Source organism: Elgaria multicarinata, chromosome 6 (genome assembly GCF_023053635.1).
Source record: "Elgaria multicarinata webbii isolate HBS135686 ecotype San Diego chromosome 6, rElgMul1.1.pri, whole genome shotgun sequence".
Taxonomy (NCBI): Eukaryota; Metazoa; Chordata; class Lepidosauria; order Squamata; family Anguidae; genus Elgaria; species Elgaria multicarinata.
In genome coordinates this window covers 3,743,575-3,759,964 of record NC_086176.1, presented here as the reverse complement: position 1 = coordinate 3,759,964, position 16,390 = coordinate 3,743,575, and the positions used below count along the sequence as shown (strand labels likewise).

At 41.3% G+C, this 16,390-nt stretch overlaps 1 protein-coding gene across 1 annotated transcript in view; it reads right to left on the bottom strand.

Annotated features, from left to right (window-relative positions):
- Positions 1–16,390, bottom strand: part of POLQ (DNA polymerase theta) — a 165,006-nt gene that overhangs the window by 69,854 nt on the left and 78,762 nt on the right. The window contains exons 14-16 of the mRNA XM_063128417.1: positions 15,951–16,075; positions 3,967–4,210; positions 557–2,925 (exon numbers count right to left, since the gene is read on the bottom strand). Coding sequence (XP_062984487.1) covers positions 557–2,925; positions 3,967–4,210; positions 15,951–16,075 — 2,738 coding nt within the window. The remainder of the gene's footprint in view (positions 1–556; positions 2,926–3,966; positions 4,211–15,950; positions 16,076–16,390) is intronic.

The following is a 16,390-nucleotide window of genomic DNA, read 5'->3' as shown; positions in this document are numbered from 1 at the left end:
CAACTAACACTTTCCTTTAATGAACAAATGTCTGTCAATTAGATAGCTGAAGTGTTCACAAATGGAACAGACAAGGTAGAGAGGAAAAGGTATACAGGATATCTCATTATTTATTGAAGAATCCTTGCTCATTGTTTTCAGCATCTTTTTTAGTATTTCAACTGCCTTTTGCTAGAAAAAGTGTTATACTAAAATTATGCACATGCTTTCTTTCATTACACATTGTCATAGAATTCAAGCTTTGGATGTATTTCTTCCCAAAATTCTGATTAATCTGTAAATCATCTCTCTTTACAGATCTGACCACCGATCTGCATTTCCAGGATATCTGGGCTAATCAATAGTGGCCTAATCTACACCAAGCAGAATATTGCACTATGAAAGCAGCATGAAAGTGGTCTGTGGTCTGTGTCCATGGGCCCCAAGAGCTATCAGTGCACTTCAATGCCACTATAAAGCGGTAGAGTGGCTCCTGCCTTTTATATACCACTTTCATAGTGCAATATTCTGCTTGGTGTAGATTAGGCCAGGGGAAGGACACAGGGGGCAAACTCACCTTGTTTGAGCTTGGTACCAATAGCTGATCTATGGGACAGGAGGCCTTTTGCTCTTTCACAAGCCACAGAGATAGCAAATTTCTCTTTTGTTTTCCATTCTTTAATGAAGGTTTGGAAGAGAGTCATATCATTTACCACATCAATTATAGTGAAATTTTCAGTACTGCAAGATGGTAGGGGAACTTTATCCTGAGATAACTGCAAAGAAAAATCTTCAGCTATAATTGAGTTATCCTCCAGTGGAAGCTTAACATTTTCTCCATTTTCTGGTTTATGCTGAAAGATTTCTACTCGCAGGCGTGTATCGAGTTTTTCGTTCTGTAGGAGCTGAATACATGGAACTTTGTCTGTGGGGTTCACATTTCTTGCTTGTAGATGTGCCACAAAAGGTAGTTCCAAGCCCTGTAAAGTGGCCCCTGTGAGGTTCACTGGAGAAAGAGGCCTTTTGTTCCCATGTGCCCAAGAAACTGGTTTTCCATTTCTGTTGATTAGCAAAGATGCACAAGTCTTGTTCTTGTTGTCCATCTTTCTAGTTATGTTCTCAAAATCTTTACCAAAAGATAACTTACACTGGCCACAGCAGAAGGCAGAGGTTGTATCATTATTCTTGGAGAAATTGTTTTGTGAGCCCATTTCAGGTTCATCACCAGAGGGGCTTGGCCATCCATCCAAAACCTCTTTCATTCCTGGACTTACATCAAATAAAAAATCACATTTGCCTGCTTGGTTAAAAAAAGAGTCTTCACCATCCTTCCGTGGATTTTCACCTGTACCCCTTTCAGTATTTTTGATTCCAACATTAACGGCCTCATTCAGACCATTAACATTGCAGAGCATGTTTCTATGAACAGGAGGCGCAACCATACTATCTAATCTTTCTGCTTTGTGGGAAGGACCAGTATCTGACAATATTATGGAATCATCCTCATTATACACTGCTGACTTCTTCTGGTTTACAGTGGTATTTGTTACACCCTTATTTGACCCCAGGTTCTGATCACCTGAGACATTGTGTTCCAAAGTAGCTTTGTGTGGAGGAGGAATAACCTGCTTCCGTGGAAATGCCCCTACGTCAACATCTTCACCAATGTCAACAGCTTGGGCGTCATTAACGTGGCTAAAGTCTTCATCAAACAGCAAGCTATCATTGCTAAGATTAATTTCATTTGCATCCACAGTGAGTGGTTTCTGACAGAGAAAAGAGGAAGCCTTCTTTGGAAGAATAGATACCTGCTCTTTTGCTAAATTTGGAGTCTGATAGTCTCGTAAGAAGCTATCAAACTGAGAGTCAATAACAGAAAAACTGGTTCTTTCAAGGCAAACTGGTGCTTCTGTGTGTTTCTCAGTAGGGTTTATTTGAGGGACCCCAGAGTCTGACACTTTACTATACAATAAATCGGTGTTTCCTGCTACATTAGTTTCCTTTATATGTGCTTTTCTGCACACTTGCTTGTCTTTAGTATACACAGTATCAGTTTCTGAAATACTAGCAGACTGTGTACAAGTAAACACTTTCTGATCTGGATTTGTTACTAGTTTTCTTTCTTTGATTACTTGTTTAGTTGTAGTTTCAGCTGTCAACTGCTGTTGCAATATCCTATCTGTTTGGGTATCCAACTGAAAGCTTTCTTCAAATTCTTTGTAGACAAAATATAGATCAGGAGAACAAGAGTTTTCAATATATTCAGAATACCTCAGAAAATTATCAGGATGATTATCCATTTCACTTGTATCTGCAGCTTGTAACATCCCACTGGATTTTCTCAATGTGTTTTTATCCTTATATTGCTTTAAATGAATTCCAAGCTTTCTTTTAGAACTAGTTGCAACATGAGCTTTCTTTGAAGTAACTTTCAATCCTGTCCTCTGTTCAGTACTTTTCACAACTTTCCTGGCATCCAACTTTGGTTTCAAAGAGGCATCTGTCATATTTTTTCCATCTTTGTCCAGATTCATCCGTTTCCTTGCACTAGAGTACATGCCAGCATCTCTTGCTTCTGTCGTAATCCCATCTACCAGAAAGTTCTCTTCAAGTCTGGCATTGGTTGAACTAGCATCTAGCAGCCTCTTATTTCTTTGTTTAACACACGATGCATTCATAGGTTGAGAATTGACACTGTTGCCTATTAAAATTCTATTATGGCTATTTGTGGAAAATGTGCACGATGCACCTGATACGAGAGAGGCATTGGGGTTGCACTGCACCCCCAAATGAGCCAAGTCCTGCTTTAACAGAGTTTGAGCCTCTTCAATAATAAGCTGGGCTGCTTCGCGCTCAGTTATACCCTTCAGCCCAGCTATCCAGATGCAGCCGGCATTAAGCCGTTCCTCAGCAGCCTGTTCATCTTCATCTACTGCCCTACGAGTGCTAAAGAGACAAGCCAACATTAATAAGTTACGTTGTTGTTTTTTAAATTAACTTTTAAAAACGTTTAAGGAACTGGTACCACTCTTACCTTCTTCCAGTATAGGAAATAGAGAACACAGAACTCAGTGGTTGTCACAGCAAGCGCACTGAGGGGGAAGGGAAGGGAGTGGTGGAGTAAAGCAGGGGTAACAGCTTAACTTAATCCAGAGCTTGTGGGCATTCAGAGATCGGCCCCATGGCGGCTTGTCTTTGGGAGGAAAACTAGGCAATAAGAAGGGCCTACCACCAAAAGAGAGGAAGGAATGGGGACTGAAGCACAAAAGGAAATCATGTAGTATACATTTGCTTAAACTCAACAGGTGAAAAAAGCAACAATTGGAAATCATAATCCTAGGTCAATAGAACATTTCAGGGGAGAAGTGAAATCCTCCTAATGCAGGTTAAAATATTTTTTTGCTGTTAAAACCTGAAGTAATTAGAAAACGCCAGGAGAAGCTTACTGCCATTCCCACCCCCACCCCCATATTAACTCAAGAAGCATCACTAGCTATAGTCTGAGAAACAAGTTAAGCCTTCACTAGAGATACTTGGGCCATGCCTGCTGTTTAAAGAGAGGGGGCTACCCAATGATGTGGAATGCCCTCCAGAAGATACAGGGGAACCACAAATTCTCTCAGCGTAAAGCCATGTTGATGTGGAAACAAGTGTTCATCAAAGCTAGGATTAAAGGACTAGACCTATACCATGGAATTCAAATAGTCCTAGTTGGTATTCTAAACCTTGCCTAGATAACCGTTACATACACTATTTCACATTAACAGGGAATCCCAGGCATATACAAAAGCATAACATTGCACAAGAAATAATCTTGGAGATAAAAAAAGGGTAAAGTGTGAGTTAGAATAAAAGTGGAGGAGATTGAAGTATTGTACTTAAGAAAACTGATAAGCAAGTGTTAGAATCTAATCCATTTTCAAAACTTATACTAAACAAAACTGTATCAAAAAGCTAACTTCCATCCATACTGGAACAGTTTCTAACCTCCTGAATGGTGCTGCATTCCTGAGAGCATTTTCCACCTCAGCAATCTTCCCTGTAGCTACATCAGCCACTGTGAGAAAACCAGCATTGTAAAGCGCTCTGGCACACTGTGCATTTAGCAGAGGTATCTGGACAAGACTGCAGAGCTCTCTCTGAATTCCAAAAGTGAGGCGACTCTGAAACTGAGAGAGCAGTTGTTCCATATTGTGCCAGCCCAGCCGATTACAGAAAATGGTAATCATCCCTGGAATACATATTTTTTAAAAAAGTATGTTAAACATGGTTCATATGAATGGTGCAGACATTATGAAGTCATCTTTTCAGAGATAACATATGCATGGATCTTCGCATGTTCACACTACTGTAAATGGCCAAATGCTTTATTTCATTACTACTTTTATATCCCCTTTTTCATCCATGAGGGCTTACGTAATTGTCCTCCTCTCTATTTTATGTAAATATATACTTCCATTAGGTCTAGTTTGTAATATATAGTCCTATGCTTAGCTTTAAAATAATGTTATTGGCCAAAATTGCTCATAAATTAGAAAAAACATTATACATCAGGTACGACACATTATAAAAAGTATACGCAAACATTGGCATGTGGCAAATTATTTACAAGGTTGTAGAAATACTCCACAATTTGGTTTAAGACAAACCAAAATTCTGAGGGATCAATTGGTCCACTCATTGCATAGGACCGGACGACTCTTTTCTACGTTCAAGACAAACCAGTCGGACTATAGGTAAGACAGTGTGGTCTGCATTTCCTGCAGGCTCTTGTGGTGTGAGGGCAAATGAATCAGGATGTCATCCGGGCATGGGTAAAACTACACCCCTTATTTCCTGAGTTGTGCCACAACAGCCACCAGAATCTTGGTTAACACTCAAGGAACCGAGGAGAGGTCAAAAGATAGGACTTGATACTGAAAGTGATTGTTGTTGTAACAGAACCTTAGATAGCAATGGTGAGGGTCTCTTTTTTCAGAGATGCATTTGTTGAGTTGCTTCAGATCAAATTTAGCTCAAATATCCCAATTTTCCTGGGAAATCAGAAAAAAAGATAGAATATACCCCAAACTTGATCCCTGTCATGTGTACTGGCTATATTGCCCTGATGGTTAGTAGTTGATCTATTGTTTTTATTACATTTCTGTGCTTCTCTGAATTCCTAGATCTTAGAGAGTAAATACATTTGTTCCTGGGGTATAAATTTGTCCAAGGATACAAGTTTGTAGCTGTGGGCATGACATGGCCTATCCTGCTGGTTGCTTCAGTTATTACCTACCTGGTGCTTGAGTGAAAGGTCTGGGTGCAAAAAGTGGTTGCCGTACAGTCTGTGGGGAAATTGCTACGAACTTGGGGGGGGGCACTTGGCTCTCACCCTCCTTCCCAGGGCTCTAAGCAAATCCTGACCAAGATCATGGGGCGGGGGGGGGGGAAGTGATAAAATACAAAAAGGAAACAACAAAGAAAATAAAGAGAAAGAGAAAGGACCTAATAAACAACAGGAGCTGGCTTTTAAGAGCATCAGTTCACTTGACCTCATGGTTCACTAAAGTACAGCCGGTATGGGGAGGTCAGGGCAGCTTGGCAGAAGAAGCAACAGTTTGGCCCTGCCCACATGCTCCAGAGAGAGGCACCATTCCCAAGATGAAAGAAGGCTCTCCATCCGTCTCTGGAAAATGCCAATTTGTGCCTAGAGGGGAAGAATGCTAAGTGACACAGTCTGGGATTTGGAATTCCATATATATTGGTCCAAAAACATCCAAGTCTTTGCAGAGGTTGCGACCCAGAACCCAAACTGCTCTTTAAACATCACTGAAGTTCAAAGGGCAATGTGGGAGTATCAGTGGGGTGATGTTGTTTTTTAAAAATAATACCGCAAGCTGGGCAACAGAGGTAAGTTCCTTCGGGGAATCCTCAGGTTCCCCCAAAAGTCCCCCTTTAAAACCAATAATGTTCAGAATAAAATATCCAGCATAATCTCGAGGGGGGGGGGTTCTTTAGAAGGGAAAGCTACACACATTTTCTATCCAAACATTTCTTTTACAATCTATCAGAAATTTGTTTCTACTGCTATTAGGGGTGGAGCCTTAATTGAACAGATTGCTTGAATTATTGAGGGCTGGTTATAATGTGATCCCTGATTAATTGCTCCTCCCATCCATTTTAATCGACACTCCCCTGCCAAAGGCTATTGAGGTAAACATCGCTCTTGTAGAGTGAGCTTTAATCTGGTGTGGCAATTGCAAGCCTGAAAGTTTGTACGCTAGTTTAACTGTGTGGGTAATCCAAGAAGCGAGTCTCCGGGGAGAGATAGGTGTTCCCTTATTCTTGCTACCGTAACAGATAAATAGTTGAGGGGATGTTCAAAATGGAAGAGTTCTTGGTCTATAAAAGGCAAGGGCTCTTCAAATGTCAAGAGTATGCATGGTCAACTCAAGCGGAGTTTGAGGAGATGGGAAAAAGGCTGGGAGGACAATGCCCTGGTTTAGATGAAAGTCGGTAGCTACCTTGGGAAGGAGGTATCGTGTCAGAGGACGACCTTATCTCTATGGAAGTTCAGGTAAGGTTGATCTATTCAAAGTGCAGTGAGTTCGCTAGCTCTGCGAGCTGAAGTGATAACGACAAGAAACGCTAGTTTGAAGGTAAGAAGATGTAAGTCCGTGGTTGCAAGGGGTTCAAATGGAGGCTTGGTGAGAGCATGGAGTACGACCGAAAGGCTCCAGGTTGGTAAAATTGGCCTGGTGGGATCCTTAAGTTTCTTATGCCTTTAAGAAAACATTGAATGACTGGATGTGTGAAGACCGTGAAGGTTCCTATGGGCGAGTGTATAGCCAAAATGGCTGCGAGATAGACCCTGATGGAGGTAAAAGTCAGGTTGCTTACCTGTAACTGGAATTCTGTGAGTGGTCATCTGTGCATTCACACATATGGGCTCTGTGCCTGCGCGGAGCATTGATCCGGAAGCTTCTATAGCTAAGCAATTTGTTTGGTGGGAACCCTCCCCCACCGTCCCACTGAGCATGCTCAGAAGGTTCCCGCCTATATTTTCAGTTTATTATTAAAAAGGGAGACCGTCATTGTGGCCTCCGGGAAAAATATGCTCGGTATCAAGACAATATTAGGACACCGAAGTGGGGAAGGTGGGTGGGTTATGTGAATGCATAGATGACCACTCGAAGAACTCCAGTTACAGATAAGCAACCTGACTTCCTTCGTCATGGGTCTCTGGGCATCACACATATGGGCGAATAACAAGCTGACTTTTCAGGTGGTAGGTCGGTGTCTAGCGTAGCACTTCTGAGAGGACTGTCCTGCCGAAGGAACAGTCTTGTCTGGCTCACACATCTAGCTGGTAGTGCCTGGTAAATGTAGATAAAGACGCCCATGTAGTAGCTCTACAGACATCATGAAGAGGTATTCCACGACTGACCCTCTCCGGGGGGGGCTCAAGTGTGACATTTCATATGCTATGCTTATTGTCTGTACTACCCAAGATGCCAGTCTCTGGGAGGATACTTCTCACGTCTTTATTAATCTTATTCCTGCTATCCTCCCTTCCTTGCTTCATATTATTAATCTTTCTCTGTCCTCTGGTTCATTTCATTCTGCTTTTAAACATGCTACAGTCTCTCCCATTCTCAAGAAACCTACTCTTGATAGGCTATCTCTGTCTAACTACCGACCTGTCTCTTTGTTGCCGTTTGTTTCAAAGATCCTGGAGCGTGTGGTCTACTCTCGCTGTCTTGACTTTCTTTCTAGTAACTCTGCTTTGGATCCTTTTCAATCTGGATTCCGTCCTCTGCATTCCACCGAAACAGCCCTTACTAAGATCACCAATGATCTCCTTACTGCCAAGTCTAAAGGCCATTATTCCGTTCTTATTCTCCTTGATCTAACTGCAGCCTTTGACACGGTTGATCATGATCTTCTCTTAGATTCCCTTCATGACCTTGGATTTTGTGGCTCTGTCTATAACTGGTTTGCCTCCTATCTAGCGGGTCGCTCTTTCAGCGTGTTGGCTAATGGCAGCTTGTCTTCCTCCTTTCCCCTTTCAGTAGGGGTTCCGCAAGGCTCAGTGCTTGGCCCGTTGTTGTTTTCCTTATACATGTTGCCCTTGGGCAAGCTTATTCAATCTCATGGCCTCCAATATCATCTGTACGCCGATGATACACAACTATATCTGTCATCTCCGGAACTTTCTCCTGATGTTCACGATCGTATCTCGGCATGTCTTTCAGATATCTCAGCTTGGCTGCTTCATCGTCGTTTGAAACTTAATATGGCAAAAACTGAATTGCTTGTTTTTCCTCCTAAACCTTCTCCTCATCTCTCATTCTCTCTTACTGTCAATGATGTTACACTTACTCCGGTCAAGGAAGCTCGTAGCCTTGGCTTTATATTTGACTCCTCGCTCTCCTTTATTCCTCATATTGAGGCAGTAGCTAAATCTTGTCGTTTTTTCCTGTATAATATTGCCAGGATTCGATCATTTTTGTCTGTCTCTTCTGCCAAGACGCTTGTTCATGCGCTGGTTATTTCACGGTTGGACTACTGCAACCTTCTTCTCTCTGGCCTTCCTTCTTCTCACATCAGTCCGTTGGTTTCTGTTCACCACTCTGCCGCAAAGATCATCTTCTTGGCTCGCCGCTCTGACCATGTTACTCCGCTTCTGAAATCTCTTCATTGGCTTCCAATTCACTTCAGAATCCAATATAAACTTCTCCTGTTAACCTTCAAAGCTTTTCACGGTCTAGCTCCTTCCTATCTCTCCTCTCTCATCTCACACTATTGCCCCGCTTGTGCTCTTCGCTCCTCTGATGCCATGTTTCTCGCCTGCCCAAGGGCCTCTACTTCCCTTGCTCGGCTTCGTCCATTTTCTTCTGCTGCCCCTTACGCCTGGAACGCTCTTCCAGAACATTTGAGAACTACAAGTTCAATCGCAGCTTTTAAAGCTCAACTAAAAACTTTTCTTTTTCCTAAAGCCTTTAAAACTTGATGTTGTGCGGACTTTATACTGTTAGTTTTATCCTACCCTGTGCCTGCTTACCCTACCCTGCGCCTGTTGGCATTCTCTTCCCCTCCTTATTGTTTTACTATGATTTTATTAGATTGTAAGCCTATGCGGCAGGGCCTTGCTATTTACTGTTTTACTCTGTACAGCACCATGTACATTGATGGTGCTATATAAATAAATAAATAATAATAATAATAATAATAATAATAATAATGGGGGGATCCGTAGCATATAAATAGTTGAGTTGAGTAGCGAAATTGAGCTGTCCTGTCTTTGTAAAAAGCTAGGGCTCGTCTAGCGTCCAATGAATGGTGCCTCTGTTTAACCTGCGTCATCGGCGAGGGAAAGAAGGCTGGTAGGATCACTTCTTGGTTAAGATGGAACTCAAGAGACCACCTTTGGGAGAAAGGAGAGGTCCAATCTGAGGACTGCTTTGTCTTTGTGAAACACCAAGTATGGATGATTGACCTTGAGTGCGCATAGCTCACTTGCGCGATGGGCTGAAGTTATTGTCACTAGGAAGACTGTCTTTAGGGTTAGAAGTCTAATGTCCGTTTTCACCAGTGGCTCGAAAGGAGGATTAGTTAGAGCCTGTGTGCCCATTTTGCTGCATAGGACTTGCATGTTGCTGGCTTTCGGGACGCTAGGATGATGTTCTGCAAGGCATCTGGGAGGTCAGAGACGACTATTGCCCTATCTTCCATGCTGTGAGTTTCAGTGTGCGAAGATCCTGGTGCTGAAATTGCCCCTGCTGCCTGGACAGAAGGTTCGCCATGGGTGGTAGGCGTTGATAGGTTCCGTGACAGTGGCGTAGGAGCTGTGCGAGCCAAGGTTGTCTGGGGCGATTAATATGCAGCCCAAAATAGTATTTACTTTTTTTGCAGCCACATCACACTGTTGGCTCATTGGGCCAAGATAAAGAATCACCAGTGGAGGACTATCAATCTGATACAGTCTCATCGATAGCACCATCCACGCCTTCACCAGATGTGGCTGTAATAATAATAATAATAATAATAATAATAACAACAACAACAATAACAACAACAAATATTTCTTACCCGCCTCTTCATCCTGATCGAGGTGCGGAATAGCAGAGTTGGAAGGGGCCTACAAGGCCATCGAGTCCAACCCCCTGCTCAATGCAGGAATCCACCCTAAAGCATCCCTGACAGATGCTTGTCCAGCTGCCTCTTGAATGACTCTAGTGTGGGAGAGCCCACAACCTCCCTAGGTAACTGTTTCCATTGTCGTACTGCTCTAATAGGAAGTTTTTCCTGATGTCCAGCTGAAATCTGGTTTCCTTTAACTTGAGCCCGTTATTCCGTGTCCTGCACTCTGGGAGGATCGAGAAGAGATCCTGGCTTTCCTCTGTGTGACAACCGTTTAAGTATTTGAAGAGTGCTATCATGTCTCCCCTAAGTCTTCTCTTCTCCAGGCTAAGCATGCCCAGTTCTTTCAGTCTTTCTTCATAGGGCTTTGTTTTAGACCCCTGATCATCCTGGTTGCCCTCCTCTGAACATGCTCCAGCTTGTCTGCGTCCTTGTTGAATTGTGGAGCCCAGAACTAGACACAATACTCTAGATGAGGCCTAACCAGGGCCGAATAGAGAGGAACCAGTACCTCACGTGATTTGGAAGCTATACTTCTATTAATGCAGCCCAAAATAGCATTGGCCTTTCTTGCAGCCATATCGCACTGTTGGCTCATATTCAGCTTGTGATCTACAACAATTCCAAGATCCTTCCCGTTTGTAGTATTGCTGAGCCAAGTGTCCCCCATCTTGTAACTGTGCCTTTGGTTTCTATTTCCTAAATGTAGAACTTGGCATTTATCCCTATTAAATTTCATTCTGCTGCTTCAGCGGTGAGAAAGCTGGCCAAACTGGCAAAAAAGTCCAAACAAATTCAGTTTTATGTATTTAGTAATTCATCTAATGGTGGTAATTCATTAAAAAAAGCTATAAGGCTGTTGTCATGGCTTTGGTGGATCCTCATTGGTTCCATGTGTCTCTTATTGCTTCTGTCTTCAACACACAAGTTTATTTCCTGTGCTGTGTCATTTTTATTTATGCTACTTAGGGCAGCAGGTGGTGATTCCTTGTCTGTTTCTAGTGGTATGCTTGATGGTTTCTCCTTTAATTGGTCCTCATAGTTATCTCCTTCTGCACCAATAATTTGTTTTTCCTGCCCTTTTCTCTTCCTCTGTTTAGTCCTATCTGGTTTTCTCCTTTTACCACCAGAACTGGTAACGTAAGACCACATTGAGCTGTTTGTTACATCCGTACTGGGTTTTGCAATTTTCCTACACTTTCCTGTGCAAGTATTCAGACTTCTGGTAATAACCATGTCAGTTAATCAGCACAGCTAGTTAATGCTGCCAAATGGTGTCACTCATTCACATCACCAGACACTGTTGTTTAAAACTGTTAGTTTTGAAAAACAAACTAACCTGTAAAACTAATGTAAGACTAGACTCTTAAAGTTAAAAGTAAAATCTGCTTCATACAACCATCAAACAGGCGGCTGCATACTATAGTCAAAGCACATTTGCTATCTTAAAAATAACATTCCCAGATTCAGCCCCTCTAACCGTCTCTTGACTCTGCTGTCTCTTCACTTCTTCCCTCTTCACTGACAGGTCCCTGCGCAATATCCTTTTTATTCTCTCAGTATTTTAACACTTAATTTTAACTTAAATTTAAATTTTACTGTTTTAACTCTGTATTTTAATCTTATATCAATTTTTGATATAATTTTTTGCGTGGTTTTATCCTGGTTGTGCTTTTTATACTGTATTTTGCAATTGTGCTTTTAACCTGTTGGTTGTTTTATTGTGGTTTTAATTTTTGTGAACCGCCCAGAGAGCTTCAGCTATTGGGCGGTATAAAAATGAAATAAATAATAAATCTATCTATATAAATAAAAATGTAAATGTCCGTTTGAAACAGACGTTATATCTCCGAAAGTTCACCGATTGCTTTGAAATTTTGACACAACGTTGCATTCGAATATGCGAGCATTGTTATGTAACTATGTTCTATATGGGGTCAAAGGTTTGTCTTAAAATCGAAGAAATAGGCCTCCTCAAAACCAGTCCTGCTGATCATTGTGACATCGCCAACCAGTAGGCCAATCCGCTGCCTCTGACTCCTCTCCTATTTGCATGTTTTCTCACAATTGGCTGAGTGAATATAGATGTCACACCTGTGACAGTTACACGTTCTGAAGAAAGGTAACTGCCAGGAGTTTCCGCTAACCCTCTCACCGTAAAAACATCCTTTTTAAAAAACCAAACAATCTGCTTTACTTCATCCAAATAATGCCTCGCAGAAGATCACACTTAGGTCGTCATACTCGCGGAGCGGAAGCACCGCGACAAGAAATTGCAAATCAGACTGAGGAAGAACGGGCATCAGCAAACGAGAAAAAAAGAAAAAGAATGCCTCAAATACGTGCCAAGGAACCAGCCAAGCAACGTTCAGCCAGACTTGAGGATGCACAGTTGCGAGCACAGCAATCGCGTTCTACAGCTTCAGATCTGCTTTGTTCTCAACAGAATGAACGCAACAGACTGAGAGTGGCTGAAAGACGTCAACGAGAAACAGCACATCAGCGTCAAACACGACTCTGTGGTAAACAATAACATGATTACAATCGCCTTGCATTCCGGTACAACCCAGCTGATGATTATAGTTTGAGGCGGCATGTTCTCATCGGCACTGTGACTGAAGTGTGTCCTTATTGCAAGGCTCTTAAATTTAATGGAGAAACAAAAGGAATGTGTTGCGCCGCTGGAAAAATTAAACTGCCTCAACTTGGAGAACCACCAGAGACATTACAAACTTTGCTTGCAGGATATACCGCAGAATCAAAGCATTTCCTATCTAACATCAGGAAATACAACTCATGCTTCCAAATGATGTCGTTCGGTGCAGAAATCATCACAGCTCCATTTATGCCAACTTTCAAAGTCAAAGGACAAATTTTATCATAAAGCCGGCTCCTTCCTTCCGTTTCAAGATAGTCAACATAAATTCCTACAAATGTATTTCATTGGTGATGGCAATGATGAATTGAATGCACGCTGCGGAATTTATACCGGCATAAAAAGGTCCGTCGTTTCAAAACTGCAACAGCTACTTCACGAAAAAAACAATTTAGTACATTTGTTCAAAACAGCAATTGACATGATGCCATCTGATACACACAAGATTGTTATTCATGCTGACAAAACGCCTGCTGGAGAACATGTGCGAAGATTCAATGCTCCAACTATAGACGAAGTGGCAATTGTTATAGTCGGAGATCAATCTTGACAGGACCTTTCAAAGGTGAAGATGTCCTCATTCCTCGCATTCCTATGATTCCAACAGATATGCCATTTCAATTTAAGAGATTGCAATTCCCAATTCGATTGGCATTTGCAATCACCATCAACAAAGCTCAGGGCCAATCTTTAGAATTGTGCGGTTTAGATCTAGACACAGATTGCTTCTCACATGGACAATTATATGTTGCGTGTTCTAGAGTCGGCAAACCAGACAATCTCTATATCTACACAGACAATGGAACAACTAAAAATATTGTATATCCACAAGCATTGTGAAATTAAACATATTAGAAACATCCGCTTTGTCTTTTCTTTCTTTTCAATTTAACCAGACTGAGCCACAGCAACACGTGGCAGGGTACAGCTATTAAATAAATAAATAAATATATAGCTCTGCAGCACCCAGTTACACGGGGGGCAAAGGCCAGTAAGTTACAACACTGTGAATCCCCTGGTGTCTGTGGGTTGTGGATTGTCACTTCAACTATCAATAGACCTCTAGGTAGCAGCTTCTTGCCCACGGTGGAGAGCCTCAGGCCGAGAGCCCTTTTGCTCTTGCCCTTTGGCTCGCGCCGCAGGCTCGCGCCTACAGGATGTTGAAGGCACCTTTTCTGTTTAACTTCTACATTAATGATATGGTAAAGGAACTGGATGGTCTACAGTTTGCCCCTGTTACAATTCTCGATCAAAAACTCTTGTTATTAATATATGCTGACAACCTAGTACTTGTATCTAGTACCCAGGTGGGACTAAGGCGGCTTCTCGTGAAGCTTGCTTCATACTGTAAGAGAAATGCCTTGACCTTAAATTACACTAAGACACAGGTTGTTGTATTTGGGAAGCGCCCTAAAAAGCATGTCTGGCATCTGGATGGATATATTATAAATCAAGTGAAAACATTCAAATACTTTGGTTTGGTCCATTCAGAAACATCCTCCTGGAAAGAACAATTGTCAAGCATTAAAATGTAAGTCTTTAGATCAGCTAAAGCGATTCTGAAGTTTGCTGCTTTTAAAGGAGGAAATTTAGTTAACCCTGCCTTAACTGTTTACAAAGCCAAACAATGGCATAAATCCTTTATGGGGTAGAGGTTTGGGGCACCTTGAAGGTGTTAGGCTTAGAACCCCCTCAAAACTACTTTTTGAGAGCCTTGCTAGGCTTGCCTAAAGATGTATTGTCTGTTATGATTAGGTTAGAAACCTGCGTACTGAGTATAGAGAGCCAAATAGATAAAAGAATAATATGCTATTGGTTTAAGGTACAACAGATGGATAATACTAGGCTACCCAAAAAATGTCTGATAGAATTATGTAATGGATTACCAATTAAAAATTGGGTACATCATGCTGCTCAACTTACCATCATATGGGTTTTCACTAACTGAGCTTAAAAGTTTCCCACCAGATATACAGAAAACCACCATCAAGAGAATTATAAGGGAGGTTGTCACTCAAAAAGACCTAAACTCTGCTTATATATCCCCATGCGCACCATTATATTCTAAACTCAAAGAGGCTTGTGAATTTGCAGATTACTTTAACAATTTAACATTTGTACAACTTCGGAAATCTTTCACAGAGTTAAGCCTAAATATGATGGATACTGCCTATAGAGATGGGAGACACAGGGGCATCCCAATAAATGAGCGTTCTTGCATTTGTGGTTGCCCTGAACCAGAGGACCTTGTCCATTATGTTTTGCACTGTCCACTATACAATGACCCAAGGGAACGATTTGTGACACCCTTGATCGAAAATTGTCCTACCCAGAGCCCACTGGATGTGATTTTTTACCTCCTAGTGGATATGGATAAATATGTGACTTGGCGTGTAGCTCTGTTTGCCACAGCTGCCAAAAAGATCAGAAAGCAATACATAGCAGAGATAGCAGTCAATTGTAAAGGAGATGATTGCATTTGACCATATCTGATTTACATCATATCACTTATGGATCAACGATGTCACACTATTTTAGACTATTTTATATTTTTAAATTTTGTATATCAAGTGTTATATGAATTATGTCTATATGCATATGTTTCACTTCTGTAAATTCTTTGTCTTTCCATATGTGTTGCTGATTGTACTGTTGTGTTGTTTGTTTTATGCAAAGGCCATTGGCCAAAAGCAATAAACTTGACTGACTGATTGACGGTGCTCTCAAATGGAAGAACTGGGATCTGAGGAGGAAATTATTATCCTTTTAGTTTTGCTCACTGATGGAAGAAGAAAATATGCCTAAAATTATATGCAAATTTAAAATCAGTAGATTACATCGAGATTAAATTGTTATGATTTCTTCCACTGGGTTGCAATTATAAATGCTATATTAATTTGAGATATTTAAATTGCATGTTAAGAGAGCCAGTGTGGTGTAGTGCCTAAGGTGTTGGACTGGGAGTTGGAAAATCCAAGTTCTAGTCCCCACTCGGCCATGGAAATCCACTGGGTGACTGGGCCAGTAACAGACTCTCAGCCCAACCTACAACACAGGGTTGTTGTTGTGAGGATAAAATGGAGAGGAGGAGGATTATGTACGCCGTCTTGGATTCCTTGGAGGAAAAAAGGTGGGATATAAATGAAAAAAATTAAATAAATGAATAAATAAATAAATAAAAAATCCTCACCTGCATAAGTAGCAGCAGATTGCTGTAAAGATTGAAGCTGTCCACGGCTACAACCATATTTCTTAGCAACATCCATTAAAGGAACCTCATTTATTAAATCCAGGAGGGCCAAGCTTGTAAAAAATCTGTATCAGTAAAAATTAAGATAAGGTTATGTAAAAATAAATAAATAGGAGCATTGCTTTGTCATTAGAACACAATTAGAAACTAACATGTTTCGAAGTGGACGCAGCAATTCCAAAAGATTCATTCACTAACATGGATATTGCAGTTCTGCTGGTGCAGACAATTGTGCTGAATTCACTTTCCATCTGATTGACTCCAATTTATTTTGCCTGGGAAGTATTTTTTTTGTAGATGGATGTTCTAATTCTTGTTCAAACTACTTGAGAATTTATTGATAAGAATGAACATTTGCATTTCGATGTATTCTGATGCAT